General features: G+C 29.9%; 2 protein-coding genes across 2 annotated transcripts; both read right to left on the minus strand.

Moving 5' to 3' along the window:
* Nucleotides 1–993: 993 nt before the first annotated feature.
* On the minus strand, nt 994–3,079 carry LOC103484390 (WRKY transcription factor 71). Its single transcript, XM_008441442.3, has 3 exons — nt 2,705–3,079; nt 2,464–2,610; nt 994–1,612 (listed from the first exon to the last, which is right to left on the minus strand). Exons 1-3 carry the CDS (start codon nt 2,962–2,964, stop codon nt 1,231–1,233), a joined length of 789 nt encoding a protein of 262 aa, XP_008439664.1. The 5' UTR covers nt 2,965–3,079; the 3' UTR covers nt 994–1,230.
* A 9,931-nt stretch (nt 3,080–13,010) lies between these two features.
* LOC103484391 (two-pore potassium channel 3) lies at nt 13,011–17,680 on the minus strand. The gene is made up of 2 exons (XM_008441443.3): nt 16,043–17,680; nt 13,011–13,504 (listed from the first exon to the last, which is right to left on the minus strand). The coding sequence occupies exons 1-2, from the start codon at nt 17,170–17,172 to the stop codon at nt 13,357–13,359; spliced, it is 1,278 nt and encodes a 425-aa protein (XP_008439665.1). The 5' UTR covers nt 17,173–17,680; the 3' UTR covers nt 13,011–13,356.

The raw sequence follows: 17,680 nt of genomic DNA on the forward strand, positions 1-17,680 counted from the left end.
TTCTAATTCACATTCATTAATTAATAAAATGCTTAAATTGATTCACACTTCTAAAAGTTTAAATTTTAATCGAAGGTGTTTTTGATTCTTTTGTTTTCAATTAACTTAAATTAAAAGAAAAAGAATATACTATTAAGTTATTTCATAATACAACAACACAATAAAATCGTCCACGAGCAGGAAAAAAAATCGAGAAAAGAATCCAAAAAAAAAAAAAACAAGATTAAATAAATAAATATATAGTCAAAGACGAGAATTGAATTCAACGGTTTAGAAAGAGAAATATTCCGTCCATCGCCAACCAACCCCAACTCCAGTTCACATGGGTGGGCCAAGGACCCGACCCACCAGAATTTCTGTCACCCCCTCCTCTACCCATTCAGTTCTAATTAATTAATTTACATTTTCTTTCTCAAAATTTTCTGCCCATATTTAATTACATTTTGTTTTTTTTTTCTAATTAAAAAATCAGTAAAATATGTATTTGCTCGTTGAACTATGTGTTACAACTATTCTTACTTTGTGGCCCAATTATGTGACCACACTTCAAAAACTATATTTCTTGAAAATTACTTGGGTGATATGCACCTAACTAAGTAGACAATATTGCATCCCACTATTGCACAATATTCCTCGAATAATAGTATCGAAAGGAACATACATATCTTAATGTATCTAAAATGTATCATCACTTTTTCTGTCTATTAGAAGTTTAAATGAAAAAAAAAAAAACTAAAATTTGTTCAATTTATATAAAAACAATTCAAATTAATTTTAAGTAAAAATGAACATTAAATTGTAATACTTAAAGTGGATTTCGAACATCATCTATCTATGAATGTTTTATGAGTGTTTCTTTTTTAAAATTTTCTACTTATATCTGCCGAATAGTCAACTGTCACAAATCCATAATTTGATGATAATATTTTCTTTTTCTCTCGTATGTCATTAGAGAGAGTTAACTGAGTATTACTCTGAATCAAAAGCCTGATATCGTCAAAAATTTGATATCTATCACTGATCTCACAACCCAATGTAAATGGGCGCCATTGTTGTACATACAATGCATGCAAAAATGCAACACGTAACATATCTCTTCAATATAATTAACTTATCCCACCAATAACCATATAAATAAAACAATATTTACATTATATGAGAGATTACGATCAGAATCTCCGGTGGGGCTTTTATGTAAATTAACAGATCAGAAACGACTTTACTCTTCATTCACGGCTGCCGGTTGAAAAACGACGACGGAGCCGGAAAAATATCCTGCAGAAGCCCATATTCCGGTTGCCGACCGTTATAAGTATAGTCGAAGCTGTTGTGTGAATAAACCGTGGCACCGCCACCGACTGCTTGGTTGTTGCTGGAAGCATTGCTCAATAGTTCTGCAGGCAGAAACCCAACGCCACCGACCACAGGCATTGGCGTCAGCATGGACGGCGGAAATGTCCCGCTGGCCGCCGACAGGTTCCCCCTTAATGTCGCCGGAATTGGGTGGTTGTGTTGACCTTCGTAGGTTGTAATTACAATGGATGGATCTTCGTAGGATCTTTCTACTCGTTTTTTCACTCCGCATTTTTGAGTTGTGCATCTGTAATAGCTCCTGCAAAAATGATCACACAAAAAAACATTGTAATTTAGACCCTTTATTTTAAAATTTTGATATAAGATCAATTAAGTAAATCAAACTTTAACACATGAAATATGTATTAACAACCTTGAAATGGTTGAATTTCTCATCTTCATTTTGTCATTCAACGAAAGCTGCATTATTCCTTCTCCATTTCACACCCGGTTGGTCAAATATGCTTTTTTTTTTTTTTTACTTCTTTTTTAAATATTATTGTATTCATATATTATTCTTATTACTTATGGATTTGGATATAAACCAAGGTTCTTCAAAAGGGAATCAAGATATAAAATTATCATATTTGTTAATTAAATACTGTCATTCAACATAGAAGTTGATTAAAATTTGATGATATACAGATAAAGGTTTTCATTTTAAATAAAGACTTCTCTACGAACCTCATTAATTCACAGGATCACCCAAAGATCTAAGATCATTGTAAATTACATCTCAAACTATTTAAGAAAGCAAGGAATCTCAAAGCCTAATACAAAACAAATCGAATAATTCGACAAAGCAGCTAGACACAAAGAAGGAAGCTAAACAATAATAAGCAACTCAGTTACGAATACGAGAGAAAAAAACAAAAGAGACAATTCCTAAACGCGTCAAAACACCAATAATCTCATAACTAATAGTTTTAGGTTAAGAACACACAACAAATCTCTTCATATTCTCTTTAAAGTACTGAAGAACGTTTTTTGTTTTTTGTTTTTTGTTTTTTTTAATTTCTATTATAATTATTGGGTAAATTTCAAGTAAAAGAACACACACCAAGAAAGAAATGGATTAAACAAAAGACTTGTTCGAGAGTTAAATCAAACCTAGGATAAGCACTGTTCTTGACAGCCTTCTGTCCATATTTTCTCCATCTATATCCATCTTCAAGATGATCAACCTCACTCTTTGTCATGAAAGCGACTCTCGCTTCTCTCTCTCTTTTCTCTCCTTTCTTCTTCGATTTACCCGATCTGTGTTCATAATTTCAAAATAATTAATTAAAACAAAAACTCAAATAAAACCCTTCAAAAAAAAAAAAAAAAAAAACAAAAACAAAAAACATACCCAGCTGCCTTGGAATTCTCTCCTCCATTATCTTCCACAACATCTTTACTGATATGTTTCTCCTTCTCTTTCACAGAATCATCGTCCTCGCCTCCTCCAGCATCCGAAGATGAAAACGAACAAGAAGAATTCATTGCAGTCGTCCCCGATATTTCATTATTATTATTCGAATAATCCGATGTTATTCCAAAAGCTCTCACTATAGACTCATACTCATCCATCCCACCATAAAATAAATCTTTAAACATTTCATCCGACATCGTTTATCAATCTCGAAAGACGAGGATGTATTCAACAAACCAAACCCAGAAAGAAGAAAGAAGAAGAAGAAGCAATGAGTTAATCCGTTCAGTCTCTTTTGGTCCACCTCGACGTTATATATTATAAAATAAGTAAATTAAAAAATGAAAAAGGTGTTTAGGTTTGAATTAGACATGCAATAATCATTCTATAAAAGACCTTTGACGAACTGGGGTTTCTATATTTTTCAATCTACTTTTAATTAATTAAACTATTATTATTATTATTATTAATTATTGCTGTTGTTATTGTAGGTGCTAAAAGTAAATAATAGTGTGGTGGACTCCATAATTAATTAAATAAGAATAATTATATTATTGTTATTATTATTATTTATAAGGTCTGCAAGATGTGTATTCATATTGCAAAACTAAGAAATAAAGTTTTTGTCAAATAATTTATTTAATTATAGTCCACCCGTCTAAGTCTTGCCTTTCTAGTAGCTTATTTTAAGAAAGTTACTTGTTTGGATTTTGAGTCTTAGTAGTTTAGTTGGTTCTTAGGTTTTAAAATGTGTTACATGCATTGTCGTTTTTTAATTTCAATTTTATAAGTATGGTTTTTAGAATTTTAATATAAGTTTATTCTCTTTTTATTTTTAAATTTTTTCGATGATTAATATGTGACATTCGATGTGTTAATGTTTTGTTAATTAATAATGATATCAATTAACTTTTAACTAATCTCTTAATATAGCGTGAAAAAATTAATGAATTTTAACTAATTAAAAAATTAAATTAATCAATGGATACATCGTATATATCATGTCTAAGCATACTTCGATAAAAAGTGAAGGACTTTGGTGATTTTTTTAGGTGTAGAGATTTGTATGCATAATATAGCATAAGAGAATTTAATATTCATAAGCTCTTCATTATTCTTTCAAATTATTATTTTTGAATACCATGATTTAGAATTATCGTGTCCTAATTAATTTGAATATTAATCTTTAAGAAAAAAATATGAGATATATTGAAAGATCAAGTTTGGTATTTGATTTTTAATTTGTTTAGTACATTTGGTGTGATCTATATATGCTATTTAATTAAGACTAATTAATTTTGATTACATCTAAGCAGAGCTAGGTAGAGGAACCACACTTGTAAACTTGACTAAATGACTTGAATGCAAATAAATTTATCTTTATTTCATTAATATTTTTTTGGCGCATTAAAAAATATATCGTTGACCTTTTCTTTCTATGTAATATTTATTTATTTTTAGTACTATTTTAATAATGTAGCTAAACCCATTTGACAGTGATCTAAATTCTCAAAAAATAAATTATACATATTACTTATATACCTCACATTTCATTTGTTTTGTCCCCAGCCCCTAGTTTCAAGATTATCTTGAATTTTTTCTACAAAAAATTATCTTCAAATTGAGTCAGATAAAAACCTAAAACACGATGGCTGCTACTAATTACTATTAGGGAAATTGTAAAAAAATGAAAAATTGGCAAAATATTTATTTATTTATTATTATTATTATTTTGGAAATGGGCTAAAAACTATATATATATATATATATATATATATATAAAACATTGTAAGAATATTCTCTAGAATAGAGGAATTGTGTTTGAGTTAAATGTTCAAATAAAAAGAAAAACTAAAAGAATATTATATCATAAAATTTTACACTGCTTAATTATCTTAATTACTAGATTATATATACTTCTAGCTGAACACACAATTTAAGTTCAGAATGTAATTTATGGATAAAAATTAAAATACAATCGGTATGTCAGGAAATAATTAAGTCCATAAATCAATTAGGTTGATCATTAATATTAAAATTTTGAAAAACTATAAAACTATCAATGAATTAACTTAACAAATATCATTAAATTACATACAAATATATATCAATTGTTAAAAAAAAAAAAAAGAGATATATGCATATATGGATGCTTATACACAGTTTTTATAAATGATCCATGCAGTAAAATAAACTAGCTAGTAAAGTACTTTTGACCAAGTTAATTTTAAGAAGTCAACTTTGAAATTTGTCTAAAAACACCTTTTTTTTTTATAAAAATTTAGGACATAAAATATTAAGATTTAAGCATACTTATTTACCAGAGATTCAAACGAAACTTAAACCCTATGTCACCTCACCAATTTAAATAAGTTGTATAATTTAGCCTAAAAATAAAGTAAAAACAACATCATCTAACAAAACTTTTTCGCTATTCAATTGTCTAATTATACTTTGTTGGATGTAAAATTAATTTTATTTTCTTTTCAAAATAATAATAATAATAATAATAATAATAATAATAATAATAATAATAATAATAATAATAATAATAATAATAATAATAATAATAATAATATTGTTGTAAATGAGGATTAGGGAATAAAGAAGCAAAATTGAAAAGGTCAAAGCAGAATTGGAGAGGGGGGCGCGTGGAGGGTACGGAAGAAGAGAGGGAGTGGATGGTGAACGATGGCCATTCGTAAAACGTAAAAGTCAGTCACAGAAGGGGATAAAAATCGAGTCTTTGGTCAATAATTCAAACTTTTGATTTATAGAAAAAAGAATCTCTTTGTTTGGAGGGAAAGTGGAGTTGGAGAGTTACACGTGCCCCAAATGGGCACCGTCATTTGACCGTAGCCGAAACTACATGTCGGCCCATTAACCCAGTCTTTTTCTGCCGCTGCTTCCTTTACACACCTCCTCCAAATTTTCTTCGACACCGCTCCGGAACGACACAACGTCGCTACTATTTCATTTTCTTTAATTGGTTTTGAGAAATTTATTTATTAGAAACTACTTTTTGCTTATTCATATCTCCTTTGCTAATCATCTAATACTCTTCTTTTTTTTTTGGGGGGAAAATACCTTTTTTATCCTTCACTTTTTTGAATAGTTTCTATTTAGTCGATTGGTTTCAACGGGTTAAACACGTAGTACTTAAATTTTGATTTTATTTTAATTTTAATCTTTTAAATATAATTTTCAAGATTCCAATAATTTTGTTTCAATTTGATTCTTAAATTTCAATATTTTATATTAATCTTATTTTTTTCTTAAATACTTATATATACCAACATTGATATCGATGTTTATTTGTTAATTTATAGTAGTTATAAAGGAAAACTTTGAATTTAATTTTAAAAATAATGAAAAATAGTAAAATTTAATTAATATTAACTTGTTTAATTATTTTAAATATATTAACAGGGAAAACAAAAAATAAGTATTTAGAAATATTGAGATTTATGAACTAATTAAATTAAAATAAGATTTGAATGTGGATGAAAAAATCGTAATATTTTAGAACCTATGGACTAGATTGGAATCAAACTCAAAATTGTAAAAGTCGAATGTGTAATATTTTGAAACCTAACAACTAAATAGAATTTTTTTCCTACTTTCTTGAATTATTTTAAAATTAACCTAGCATCATTTTGTACATCTAATTTTTTTTAATCTTTATTTTTACATTTTACCAAAGTTTTAAAAACTAGACAGTTTTCTAGAATTAAAAAAAAAAAAAAAAAGTCTTTTTTGTTCCTTAAGAAAGCTTCCCATAACAATAAGTTATCTATCCTTCACCTTTTTCACTTAATCTACTTTTGAAGATTAATGATACCTTATATATTCATGACAATGGGGATCACTTGATTTAGATAACCTTTTCAATTTTGGAAAAAAATGTATGAGAAAAAAAAATCATCTTTGTCCTCTTTTCAGTCTTTCCATCGTCTCCTTTTGAATACTTTTTTTCTTATATGAAAAATTATGTCCTTTATATTTATTCTACACAAATTTGGTGTAAACGTTCTCTTTCTAAAAGTTGAAAATTCGAAAAAGCTTCTCTTTTAGGGATCGTGAAAAAGAAAGATATTATAAAAATTCACTCAAAATTGATCGTTGAAACATGATTAATTGGCTAGAAATTATAGAGAAACACAACCTTATTTTATATAATTTTTTTAAATATCCATACTATTATTCGTAGAAATTTGAACCCTAATTTCACATTCTCCCTCATCCTCTCTAATCCATCTCACTCTATATGCTGAGGCATATAATTATCAATAAATTTGATGATAGACATTCATTTCCCACGATGAGGTATAATTGAAATCAATTAATTTTTGTAGTGTTATTCATTACATACATAATGTATTTTGAACAATCTAAAATTATATACTATATAATAATACTCTTTCTCTCTCACTAAATCAAGACGTGACTCTCACGACTTTTATTTAATTTTTAATGGATAAATAGGAAAATAAATTTAATTAAAGATCATGCCAAAGATTTTGTTTATAGAAATGTTACAAAACTTCCATTCCTGTGTGGTATTAGATTTGAATAAATGGGTGTATGGAGTCTCTGTCATGTTTAGAGCGACAAGAAGTAAAATGTTATTTTACTTGTAAAGGGAATCTAATCAAAATGTACCTTTTTCATTTTTTTTGTACATCACAATAGTATATATATAGTTCATCCTTCTTTTATTTGTTTGACTTCACCTTTTTATATTTTCCATTTCACATTATAACCATATATATATATATATTCTGTCCTATTTTCTTAATTATCTTATCACTTGTCAAATGCACCTTTAATAATAATATATAGGTGATTTTAAGAGCCAATAATAGAGTCTAAATAAGTTGTTTTGTCAAATCAATTAGACCATCCCCATCTATATTGGTTTTTTAACAAAAAGAAAGGAAGAAAGCCATGTTAAATTTGTTTTCCTGAAGGAAAAAAATTGACTAAATTCATTAAAACATAATAGTCGTTCAAATTCAAAACCTAGTAACAATGTTTGATGAAAAATTGAGATTAAAAAGTGTGGAATTTAAAAATTGAAGGACCAAAATGAAAAAACAAAAATCAAATTTCAATAGTTAGAAATTGAAATCAAACTTAAAACTTATCTATTCAAATGTTAAAACTACAATCAATTTAATTGGAAAAAGTGTATATATATATATATATATATAATTTAATATGGTCAATAAGAAGAAAATGTTTGGGAAAATAAAGAAAAACAAGTGGAGGCATCATCAGAAAATGTGTTTGACATTGTGACAATAAGCCAACCAACTAGGTTTGACTTGGTCAAAAAAATAGCAATTATTTTGAAAATTCAAAGGGTTATATAAAGTTAGTTTGTCTTGAGACTAAACCCTAGCTTTTGTTTAAATAATTATTCCCCTTTTTGTTCCTCTCTTTTTTCTTTTGAGCAAAAGCACATGCAAATTGATCCATCACATGAAACTATTAAAGTACAATTGAATGGACTTTTGTGTTTTCCTCTCTATGGTTTACTAAAATCTTCCTCAACATTTGTTGTAAAGCTATTGCATACCTTTTTTTATTTAAAGTTGTAGATTTTAGTGTTCTAATAACTAAACTTAAAAGTTGCTTTGAATTAGTTTATTAATTTACAAACTTATTTAATTTGTTGAGTTCGAAAAAGATACTAACTTCTTTATTTAGATAATTTTAATAAATTTTAGATTAATTATATGATAGATTATTTTAAACGAAAAATTTTAAAAATATTTATAAATAGATAAACTATGATGTGTTGCTATATTTAAAAGTAATGTTTACATAACGAAGACATTCTTAATAAAAAAAATGGTTAAAAAATAAAAGATATATAATGATAAAGGGATTGTAGAATTCAAAACAAATGGGTGCACATATTTACATCCACTTTTCAAATGGCTACTTCTTTTTTCTCTCTCTTTTTTCTTCTCTTTTCTTTTTGGTATAGTTTTTCTATTATTTCTTTTAAATTTTGGTATTGTCAGTAGTTGAGAATATGAAGATTATAAGTGCTTTTGACCACTCAAATTTCTGCTGCCTTTTTAATTAATTACAAGAAGATGAAAAAAAAAAGTGTTCCATTTTACACACTACATCAAGAAATGTCCCATTATCAACGAAACTCTCTCCATTTCATACACATTCAAACAAATTATTGTTTTCTATTGGGTACTCACAACTTTTGTCCATTTTAATTTTAAGATGCTACTTTTTTAGTGTTTGGGTTCTTATAAGTTTTATGAAATGATTTTTACAAATAAGTATAGTTATTAGCCTTTGTTAATAATTTGCAATTTGTTTAATATAAATCTATCCACTGGCTAGTCATCAGTTGATCATGCACATATTATGTAAAATGTGTTAAGAAAAAAAGATAAAATTAAATGAAATTCATATTTCATTTCATAAGTTTTTTTAAAAAAATTCATGAAGGTGAAAAACATTTGATAATTATATTTTTCTTTTTTCTTTTTCTTAATTTTCATACTATCAATTTTGGTATTGCTAGTAGGGATGTAAGAATAGCCCGAGCAACCCGAACTACCGAACCCATATTATATGGATTGGGTTGGGTTAAAATTTTTTATTTTTTTCAGGTTAGGTTGGGTTTCGGGTTGGAGGATTGAAAATTTCGGATCAACCTAACCCAACCTGAATTAATATAATAAATATAAATATTATATTTCATTATGATTTATTTATTTAATAAAAGTTAAACAATCTTGAGTTTTGAGAGTTTTTTTTTTCCTTAACTTGATGCATAACATATTCAATTTATGGTCGATGATTTTCATTTACAAACATTAAAATTTAGAAACGAAAAAAAAATAAAAATAATATAACCCGTCAATCTAACCCATATTTTATGAGGTTATTTTGGTTGATAATCCAACCAACCCAAAAATTTGGTTTGGGTTGAGAATGTCTCCCAACCCAATCCATTTACCTTTAATTGCTAGAAGATGATCAAAATCAATAGAAAAAATTTGGAAGAAAAGTATAAATTTTATTATGCATTTTTTTTAATATATTATAGACAATAGATTAAATAATAGATTCTCAGAAAATAACATGACAGCCATGACTACTCCTACGTCATCTGTATTTTTATTCCCGAAAGAAGGATTAAATAATTATAAGATCATATATCATAAATCTAGAAGGTCAAATTAAACAATAATTATGAAAATTTATAGAAATTTGTATGATACATTCCAGTGATGGGAAATTTGTATAATACAATATTCCAGTGATGGTTAATTTAATTCTTCTTCTTCTTATTATTATTATTGGTGGAATGTATTCCCCTTTAGAACATTCAAAATGGAAGAATGATTCTCTTGACAATTAGGTGAGGATCTAAATTTATTACTTATAGTATAAATTTGAAAATTCGTTAATCTAAATGATAATAATGGTTAACTATCAAATATCTTAGTCAAATGAATGTTATTTAATTTCTTTTTTAATTAAAACGAATTTTGAACAATTTTAAACGAAAAGTTTGAAAAAATCGAAACGTTCTATTTAAGAAAATATGGTTTAAGTAATTAGAGAAACGTGTAAATGACGCGAAATCGCTTGATATTGTTGAAATTTGGTATGTTAGCGTAAGTTAGAAACATCCATTAAAAAAAAAAAAATTCATCGAAGTCCTCTTTGGTTAAAGTGTCTACATTTAAAGATAATTGTGATTGAGGATGGGTGAGGAAAATAATGTCCAAATAATTGTTCACATTTTAGAAGTAGTTTTCTAATTAACATTTGCTTTAATGTGGCAATCTTAGTCACATTTATCTTAACAATCAATGATTAAGATTTAGAAGATAAGGCAAATAAATAAATAAAGCAAATCTTTTACACATTTATTCTCCTCTCTGTATATTAAAAGAATATACAGTAATTTAAAATTATTAAGGTCTATAAATTATTAAGTTTATAGATCATACTTCTACCTCTAAAAATACCTTTTTTACGGGTTTAGATATGAATAAGAAATAATCTTAATTTTTAAAAACAAAAAAGAAAAATTCATGTCCTAATCTTGTAATTTATGGAATTTGTTTGTAATACGATATTCTAACATTTACGTGTGTAAGCATTTAATTTTGTTGAACATTATTTTATCTGTTAAATCAGGAAGTTTAGCTATTTGTCCTTTTGGCACTTTTAAAAAATTTGGTAAGTTAAAGACAATTTCACATTCTTTACATTTTAGACGAACATTTAGTATATTAACGATTTAAAAATTAACCAACGGTTAAGATAAGATAACATAGTTTGAAGTTAAACAAGCAATGCTATTTTCATATTAACGATTTGTTAAATTAAAGTATAAAATAAAATGGATTTAAAGTCATATGAATGCAACTTAACGAAACAATTGATTTTTATATTATATCGTTATACTTTAATTAGTCAATTTAAGTATAATTTAGTGGTTAAAACAGGCCTTAATAATTCGTGAATTCTAAGTATTCTCTGTCGTAGGCATGATGTAATTAACATTTTGAAAGAAAAAAGAAAACAAAATTAAAAATTAAAAAACTAAAATATAAAACGATGAATCTCATCTCATCTACTCCACTAAGGAAAATTCAAATGGGCCATTAATTAAAAAAGAGAGAGAGAGAGAGAGAGAGAGAGAGAGAGAGCCCAATAATCTAATGACAAAGCCGAAATGGAAATAATATTTTTATGTGTTGTCATTTAGTAATGTCACAATCCTTTGTTATTTCTGATGTGAAAAGGTTTTCTGAAAAGGAGATTCTCTAAAAAGTCAAAAAGAACAAAAAGAAGGCATAGAATTTACCAATTCAATTAGTTCTGGAAGTTATCAACCGAAGTACTTTTAGATTATTAATTAACTGCAGCATTAAAAGAATAGAAAAATACTCTTTTTTTTTTTGTGTCTGTGTGTGTGTCAGTAATAATTCACCAAATCTGTTCAAAAATATCAGCTAAGTTATTTCAAAAGACTTCCATAATGAATATGAGTTTACTTGGTCTTTTTTGATTAAATAAAAACAAGACTCTATTTTGATTTTTCCTGCTGACCCTCCACTAAAAGACTCCTTGAAAGGGAACCTCAATTTTGGACTTCAAATGTCTTTGGTGTCATTATTGTTCAATGAAGATAATTATGTGAGAATTATGATTGACTTGGAACGAAGAGGGTGCAAGTCAAGTCATGGCTGCATTTGGATATATATACACATATATTATTATACGGTTTGTGTTAAAATAAGGAAAGCTATAAAGAACTTCTCAAGGGTGACTAGTTTGTTTGTTTATCAAGTATGAAGTTCATGAGGAATGTGAACTAGTGATGTGAAGAGATTTGAATCTTTGATATTTTGGTTGATGATATATGATGTAATTAGTTGAGTTGTGCTCAAGTCGGTATAAAATAATACCATTTTTGCATGAAAGTTATAAGAGGAAAAAAGGAAAAATTAATTTTTAGTGTGTATTACTAGAAATTGATGTTCAAATTGTATAGTTTGATAATGAAAATTTGAAATACGACTTCAAGATTATGATGTAAATGGTTGGTAAGTTCTATAATGCGGAGAAAAGTCTTTGTCCAAAGGGGATTCAAGGAGCAAGAACGTGGATTTTTTACTTGGGGTATGCGGCAAAATATGATTGACATGACAAATGATATAATGTTAAGTGTTGAAAGAAAAGTTTAAGTTTGTGATTTAAAATGAATTTCATACCGAGAAATATATTTGAATTATTTTTTATTTTAAATAAAACAAATAACAATTGATTTACAAAATGAAGTATGAGACAAAAGAGTTGTTGGAACACTTGGTACACTTATATAATTTAGGCAACAAAAATCATCATTTAGTTTTACATAATGAGATGTAAAAACAAAAACATAGTTAAAGGGAGTTTAGATTTGGAAGTTAGTGCCTACAATCAATTTGAGGCCAACCCGAATACAACTAAGTAATGATTAACATAAACTCCTTCCTGTGTATGTACTATTTCATCTAGGACAACTGCAAAATGAAAAATCCAACCTTAATATTTTATATAAGTTATTTTTTAATCAAGCTAATTGCAGCTTGAAAAATTTACTTATTTTTAATCTAGAAGAGATATTGAGTGAGGGAAACAATGCTTGATTTAAGGGAGAGATGACAATCACACGAGTCGCAAGAAGCGTGTGAAAAGAAAGAGATGAAAAGGATAAAGGCAGCTATGGACATTTATATTCAAGAGCAACATCCCATGCTCACATACAAAGGTATAAACCAATAAACAAATTACAGTCCAACAAGTTCAAACAATTATCTTTTAGTTTCTATAGAAGAATACTTCCTATGCTATCAAAATTTGTACAGAATCATCGGTGAAAGAGCAGCAAATAATTGTTCTGGGAAATGCAAACTCTCTTTCAGGTCTTGCTTTGCACGTCCCAGATATATGCACTTTCAACTATATATCTGCAATTTGAAAATGAAATTGCTTTCAATTTGTGACGACCAATAACTCGAGTTCTTCGTTGACAGTATCGCATTTTCACATTAGTGATGACTTTCCAAGAGATCAGCCAGTGTAATCTTCCCACATTTGCCACTGTCTAGCCTATCGAAGTTATTGGATATCTGCATGACATCTTTCTCGGATACCCTACCCATCTCCTTCAGCTTGTATATCACATATTCTGACCTACTGCAAAAGGGATAACATAAAATATACAAAGTGAGCTCACCAAGTTTTAATGTTCTGTTTGATGTCAAACTAAATGGGAAGACTGTTCATCCACAAGAGAGCTTGCAAAACTAGTAAAATGGAAACTATCAGAAGGCAAGGGGAATTAATTATATTACTCGATTAAGAACATGATATGCGTACCAAATGAGCTACATGTCGATTGATATACCAGCCAAACCTGCTTGACTAGGATATTTAAGAGGGCAGAAGAATTGGGGGAATTGAACAGGATAAGATGATTGGGAAGGAAAGCCGGAACTCAAACTGGTACTAGAAAGCAAACTAGAGATGGAATTACAGATTGAACAAAAAACACGTTCAAAAAAGAATCAATTATAATTTTGGATGATCAAGATCATCTTGTAGAGTTTCAATCAGAGTAAAACCAGAAAATATAAAATGGTTGATCTTATGTCTTGTTCACTTCAGTGAATCCACCACCATAATTACTATGGTAATCGTAATCGAAACATGAAATACGATTCCAACAGGTTTAGCCCGAGTGCACAACAAACAACATGATCACTGAAAGCATGTACAGAAGAAACCCATTTCTCGTCATTATTACAATAAATCGTTTCTTGTTAAAAGAAAAAGGGGTCCTACCAGAAGACTAATTGCAAAGAAATATATCATGATTTCTCAGTTGCCACTTTTTCAAATTTTATCGAATGAAGAACTAATTACTATTCAGAAGCCAGGACCTTTACAAGGAAAAAAACGACACTCACAAATTTCATTCAATTGTGAAACTTCTGTACCCACATTCTGAAAAGTATCGATCTTTATTGTGATAGTAATGGACTGTACACCAAAATCACAGTAGAATAACTAGGGACACAGGCGATCGTCCCTAACTCCCTATTCTCACTCTCGAGAAGATACTCTTCAATTCCTAATTAACTAATTCAATGCACTTTGACTATATTTATACTATTCTCCCAAGTGGTCCTCACCCCTTACAATTCCCTGGCCCTTATTATTCTTTCCTCTCCTACTATACTGATGAAATGCGGGCTTTGGACTGAGGTGATTTCTATTTAGAATAGTTTGAGGAGGAGGCTTTCACAATCTTCTAGGCTTTTCTAATTTTTATTTGTGCAATATCTTCCCATGACTAAACAATAATTGTATAGTACTTCTTCCGGGAGTAGAACTAACGGAAATATGCTATTAACGTTAGAAAAATTTATGACGTTCTAAGCACTTCGAGACATCTACATTCTCTCAAAATTTGCCTACATTCTGTTCCATAACTCCATCTATAACCATTCACTTCTAACAAATTTACCAACTAATTACTAAGGAATAATTTTTAATATTTCCCTACTGGGATCCCAACACTTTCCTCTGCAAAATCTATAGTCTTTGAAGACACCCTCACTACATGTACACGAGTTTTGATTATTTTCATATCAGAATCAAACAAAAACCAACAGCAATAGTGTCGCACTTCATTTTGAATATTGAAAAACCATATCCTTTATTTCTCTCCTCTTATTACAAATTAGCTTTCCACAAACTTCTCAAAAGTTAAAGCTGAAACTTCATTCTCTTGCTTTTAATTCATCCATGAAATAACCAACAGAACTAAAAACTCATTCCATCCAAACAAAATTGCAACAATTGCTTCAGAAACAGCGAAATTGTCATCTAAAGGTTCTTCTTTGATTTTCTAATACAAAACTGAACTTTACAATGATGATGTCAAAAGGAAGCAAAGAGGTTCATGGAGTTTACAAGAAAAAAACTCAGCAGTTGACTAAGAGTTAAAAACAAGAGAATCATTATTGCAAAAGTGTAATTGATACACCAAGTAGAAGCCTTCAACAGAACCAAGTCCGAAGTCTCTTCCCTTTCATAAAAAAAAAAAAAAAGAAAGAAAGAAAAAAACTCTTTTCTTTCTATCTGAAAGATTCATATAATCAGCATGCTTTATTGATAGACCCTCTATTACAAAATGGTACCGTCTCAGAGAGGGAGTTGGGTTGAATGTAATAATTTTGAAGAATCTACTGTCAACAGGATTTTGAGATTGCATAATGGGCATGACTCATGAGTTGGGATACTGGATGCCAAAAGGGAGAAAGACGAAGTCGGAGGGGGGGTATCCTTTTTTGTATATGTTAGTTCGCTGTACTAGGGAGAGGGAAGACTGTGTTGATAAATAATATCAAACTTTAGCAGTAACTATGCCAAATAGAAGGCTGAGTTGGATGCTGTAAAAGTAGAAAGTCTCACAGAATTATTAATATGATCATATTCATAAGAGAGATACCACGAATGCACATTTAAAACGTAAATTTTTCAGCCAATGGCTCGCTCTTCAAACAAACCAGAATATATGAGCAGTTTCATAAAACTTATGCAACAAATACTCATGCATTTTCATGAAACAATGCAAGCAGAACTTCTCGGCAATCAGAATCAGTAACATCAAATCCAATTTTCCAAGCAACTTCTCTAAATGAGTGAATGAATAAAGTTAATGCATACCTCACAAAGCCATTGTTGTCAATATCAGCAGCAAGAAACTCAGAAATGGTCATATCTTGACCAAGTATCCATTTTGCCATCATCCTATGCCGCTTGTCTACTCTTGCCTCCGCTAAATAAAGAAACGCCCGAGCAACAGCAAGGGTTGATACAAGCAACCAGATTGAAGCAAAAATCCGACCAGTCATCGACTTGAATGCCTGATCACCATATCCAACTGTTGTGACGGACATAACGGAGAGATAAAATGAATCCAACCATCCCAGGTTCTCAACAAAATGCATAACACCCATGCCAACTCCTATACAAAGTATCACAACACCCAAGGCCAATGCCACCTTCATTCTAATCCTCATTCTTCCCTTTTTCACATCAATTATATAGGACTTCCCAGATTCACGCTTCACCCCCCTCTTTACATTCCTCAACAAATAACTCTCCTGCAAATCGAGCACATAACTAACCATTCCAGAGAGCAATATATCTATAAACCCAAATCCCACCAACACAAACAATACTGAGAACAGCTTTGTCGCTGTACTATTGGGGGTAATATCTCCATATCCAATAGTGCACATCGTTACAATACAAAAGTACAATGCATCGACCACAGGATGAGTCTCTTGAGCCGCAAAATTATCACGATTTAACCAATAGATAAGCACACCCAATGATAAGTAAACAATTAGAAGAACAACCGCCTGGCGGATAATAGACTGTTTACCAAATTGTGGCTTGGGCTCCTGCGAATGATTGACATCGTTGATGACCGCCATGGCAGGTGCAGTTTTGGAGCGATGGAGGTTGCTTTTGGGCCATGTGTAATTGGAATCCACAAGCCACGCCTGCTGAGACTGCGATTGTGATCTTGGGTCCAAAGGTGTAGATGGGTCTTGAAGAGAAGATGAAGCAGAGGGTCTCGAAGAGGAAAGAGATAGCGTCAAAGCGTCGAATATAGGAGAAGCGTCTTGTGGGGACGATGAAGGACCAAAGATCAAGCGGTCTTTGAACTCCGTGGGTGTCATAGGCAGAGTAATTTCATCGTTTTCAGGGAGTGGACATAATTGAGGAGGTGGCGGAGGCGGTTTCCCTCTTGGGCTTAGATATGGAAGAAGAGGCTCTTTCTCCATTGAGATACGGGGATGGTTGACCTGTGAGGACAAACTACAACCAGCAGGCTTGCAGAAACAGAAGACGTCAAAATGAAACCAAGGCAGGGGAGGGATTTTGAGGCATGAATTCCAAGTCAAATGAAGAAAGTGAGAGCTCAAATGGGAGTTAATAAGGAAGATAGAAGTATTTTGTTGGGACCCAGCAACTGAAAGGTTTGAATATGGTGAAAAATGGAGGAAACCCAGTTGGATAATTACATTACAGCGAGCAGTAAACAGAAAAGAAAAAGAAAAAACAGAGGAAGACGAAGAAGAAGGGATCGGATAAAGAGGAAGAAGAAGAAATCCATTTCACGCGCCATTTGCAAAGGGCAGATGATTGATCATTGACAACGGATCGCCCAACCCAACCTGTGAAGACAACGTTATGTAATCTGTGATTGGGAATCGAATTTCTTCTTCCTTCTCCTTTCTTCCCTTTCTTCTTTTGTCTTTATCATAAAATATATAAACTACAGCCACATAA

This window comes from Cucumis melo, chromosome 8 (genome assembly GCF_025177605.1).
Source record: "Cucumis melo cultivar AY chromosome 8, USDA_Cmelo_AY_1.0, whole genome shotgun sequence".
Classification (NCBI taxonomy): domain Eukaryota; kingdom Viridiplantae; phylum Streptophyta; class Magnoliopsida; order Cucurbitales; family Cucurbitaceae; genus Cucumis; species Cucumis melo.

Bases quoted from the DNA above. Each gene is read 5' to 3' on its own strand.
- LOC103484391 (XM_008441443.3), bottom strand. From the start codon at position 17,172: ATGGAGAAAGAGCCTCTTCTTCCATATCTAAGCCCAAGAGGGAAACCG. The intron at 13,505-16,042 runs GTATGCATTAAC...TCCCTTTTGCAG, and splicing joins GACAACAATGGCTTTGTGAG to TAGGTCAGAATATGTGATAT.
- LOC103484390 (XM_008441442.3), bottom strand. From the start codon at position 2,964: ATGTCGGATGAAATGTTTAAAGATTTATTTTATGGTGGGATGGATGAG. The intron at 2,611-2,704 runs GTATGTTTTTTG...TTATGAACACAG, and splicing joins GAGAATTCCAAGGCAGCTGG to ATCGGGTAAATCGAAGAAGA. The intron at 1,613-2,463 runs GTTTGATTTAAC...TCATTTTTGCAG, and splicing joins AAGAACAGTGCTTATCCTAG to GAGCTATTACAGATGCACAA.